The 2,241-nt window shown below is 46.9% G+C and overlaps 1 protein-coding gene across 2 annotated transcripts in view; it reads left to right on the top strand.

Moving 5' to 3' along the window:
* LOC101775479 (stem-specific protein TSJT1) overlaps positions 1–1,743 on the top strand; it is a 4,363-nt gene extending 2,620 nt beyond the window's left edge. The window contains exons 2-5 of one of the 2 annotated variants that reach the window (XM_004977499.2): positions 235–475; positions 591–711; positions 936–1,045; positions 1,438–1,743. In XM_004977499.2, coding sequence (XP_004977556.1) covers positions 235–475; positions 591–711; positions 936–1,045; positions 1,438–1,470 — 505 coding nt within the window. In that variant the 3' untranslated portion in view covers positions 1,471–1,743. Of the gene's footprint in view, positions 1–234; positions 476–590; positions 712–935; positions 1,088–1,120; positions 1,339–1,437 lie in introns of those variants that run through there. The other variant, XM_022828298.1, reaches the window with a different exon arrangement.
* The last annotated feature ends 498 nt before the right edge of the window (positions 1,744–2,241 follow it).

Here is a 2,241-nt window from a genome sequence, read left to right on the forward strand (position 1 = left end):
CTGATCGCACAACTCGCGGGAGCAAGCTTACAAGTTACTCAACAAAGAGTCGCCGATTACCATCTGTTCCTCGCATCACAGCTCACCCAAGAATTTAGCCTAGGGGTTGTGCAATTAGTTTTGTAATTAGACTATGTTTAATACTCCTAATTAGTGTCCAAACATCCGATGTGACAGGTGCTAAAATTTAGCACTGCTATCCAAACACCCCCGAAGTAAACTTGTATTGGTCAGGTCGTTCGCGGCAAAGGACGAGATCTTCTGCCTGTTCGAGGGGGTGCTGGACAACCTGGGGCGGCTGAGCCAGCAGTACGGGCTGTCCAAGGGCGCCAACGAGGTGGTCCTCGTCATCGAGGCCTACAAGACGCTCCGGGACCGGGCGCCATACCCGGCCAGCTTCATGCTCTCCCAGCTCACCGGCAGCTATGCCTTCGTTCTCTTCGACAAGTCCACCAACTCCGTGCTCGTCGCATCCGTATGTTGCCTACTCATAGTCCTAGCTGCTGTTTCTAATTTCTATCCGTCAATGGTGACTTGGTTTAGGACAATGGGTGGATAGCTTATTTTTCCGATGTGTTCTCTGCTCTCAGGATCCCGAGGGCAAGGTGCCGCTCTTCTGGGGGATCACTGCAGATGGCTGCGTCGCCTTCTCTGACGACATTGACATGCTCAAAGGATCATGTGGCAAGTCACTTGCACCTTTCCCACAAGGTAACGCGAGCCCATCAAGCGATGTCAGATCATGTCCTCACTGCTAGTATGCTGCCAACCACCCAGTCAATTAATTATTGTGTTTCTTTCTTAAAAGAAAAAAGAATCTCTGAAAATGTTTCAACCACTGCTGTATACATTCTGAAGATTATAAGCTCTCTGTACAACATTCAAAGAGTCTTCGTAATTAGTCATTTTCACTAATCCCATCATGCTGTCTGAAGGTTGCTTCTACTCTAACGCTCTTGGAGGCTTGAAGTGCTATGAGAACCCCAAGAACAAGGTGACTGCTGTTCCTGCAAACGAAGAAGAAATCTGTGGTGCAACTTTCAAGGTAAAAAAAAAATGGTTTGTTATGTCTTGAAGAAGAATTCAGTTTCATGTAGTTCGTCAGAGCTGCATCAGTCAGTTGTGCAGTATGGAGTACAGTACTGGTATAGTAGTATCAAATCGGGGCACTCACAACAAGGAACATTATGTTTCGGTCAGATTCTGTAGAATATTGTATTATGGAGTAAGCGGCGTTTTATTTTATTTTATTGAGGTGAAGGCGTTTAAGACTAAGTTTAAAATGCCAGCGAGCAGAAAAACATAACTGAAGAACAGGGGAACTGCATGATGTTGCTACTTTGATTGGGTTGTTTTCCTTTCAGTTTTTTTATCTGAAACTCTGGTAACAATTTTCTCCGGATGATGCTCTATTAACCCACATGAACCTCTCTGCAGGTGGAAGGCTCTACAGTCCTCACAGCACTGTAATTTTAGGTGGAGATGTTCGTGTGGATGCGGGGCATTGCAAAACTCTGTACATGGTGGTGTAACATAATGGCTCCCGTAAAGAAGAGAAGTACTGCCAACGCGGCAAGAACTCCATGTTCATCAGTGTTGTTGGTTGTGTGTGTATGTGCTGTATCCCTAGTTGTTCAACTTGCATGGAACTTGAGAGTTGAGACCAGGTGCTGCTAATCGATCAGTGTTGCATGAATGAAGTTGTGTGTATCTGCAGCAAATAATGAAGCTTTTACTTCTCCATCTTCATTGTCATCGTTAGCTACGCATTAATCCATCTTCTGCAGGAAAAAGACTAGTACTATTGGACCTTTCATGTCACCCAACAGCCGTGTCTGTCCGTAGGATTTTGGGTACGGAAACAGAGGAGCGATGGCCAATGTTCCTTCAGCTGGACCACCACCCAAGGCCTTAGGCCGGCAATGTTGTTAGCCCACCGGGCACCGGAAACCTCTGCCGCTGCTAACCAGGAACCAGGCAGGCACCTGGCTGATCCTGCATCCAGCCCAACCACACAACGCACTTGAGTGACGGACTGACTCCTGCAACAAGAAGCCCGGCCTAATAACATATCCGTGGTTACTTGGCCCATGAACAGATTGCTGCCCAGCCCAGTTAAGCCCAACAGTACCTCTCAAAAAAAAAAGTTAAGCCCAACAATATGCGTGTGAGACGTTGACAATTGACACCAAGCGCACACAGAAGAGAGTTGTGCTTGGTTGACTGCCTGTGCTCGTGGGC

The sequence above is a fragment of the Setaria italica genome, chromosome VII, assembly GCF_000263155.2.
Source record: "Setaria italica strain Yugu1 chromosome VII, Setaria_italica_v2.0, whole genome shotgun sequence".
Taxonomy (NCBI): Eukaryota; Viridiplantae; Streptophyta; class Magnoliopsida; order Poales; family Poaceae; genus Setaria; species Setaria italica.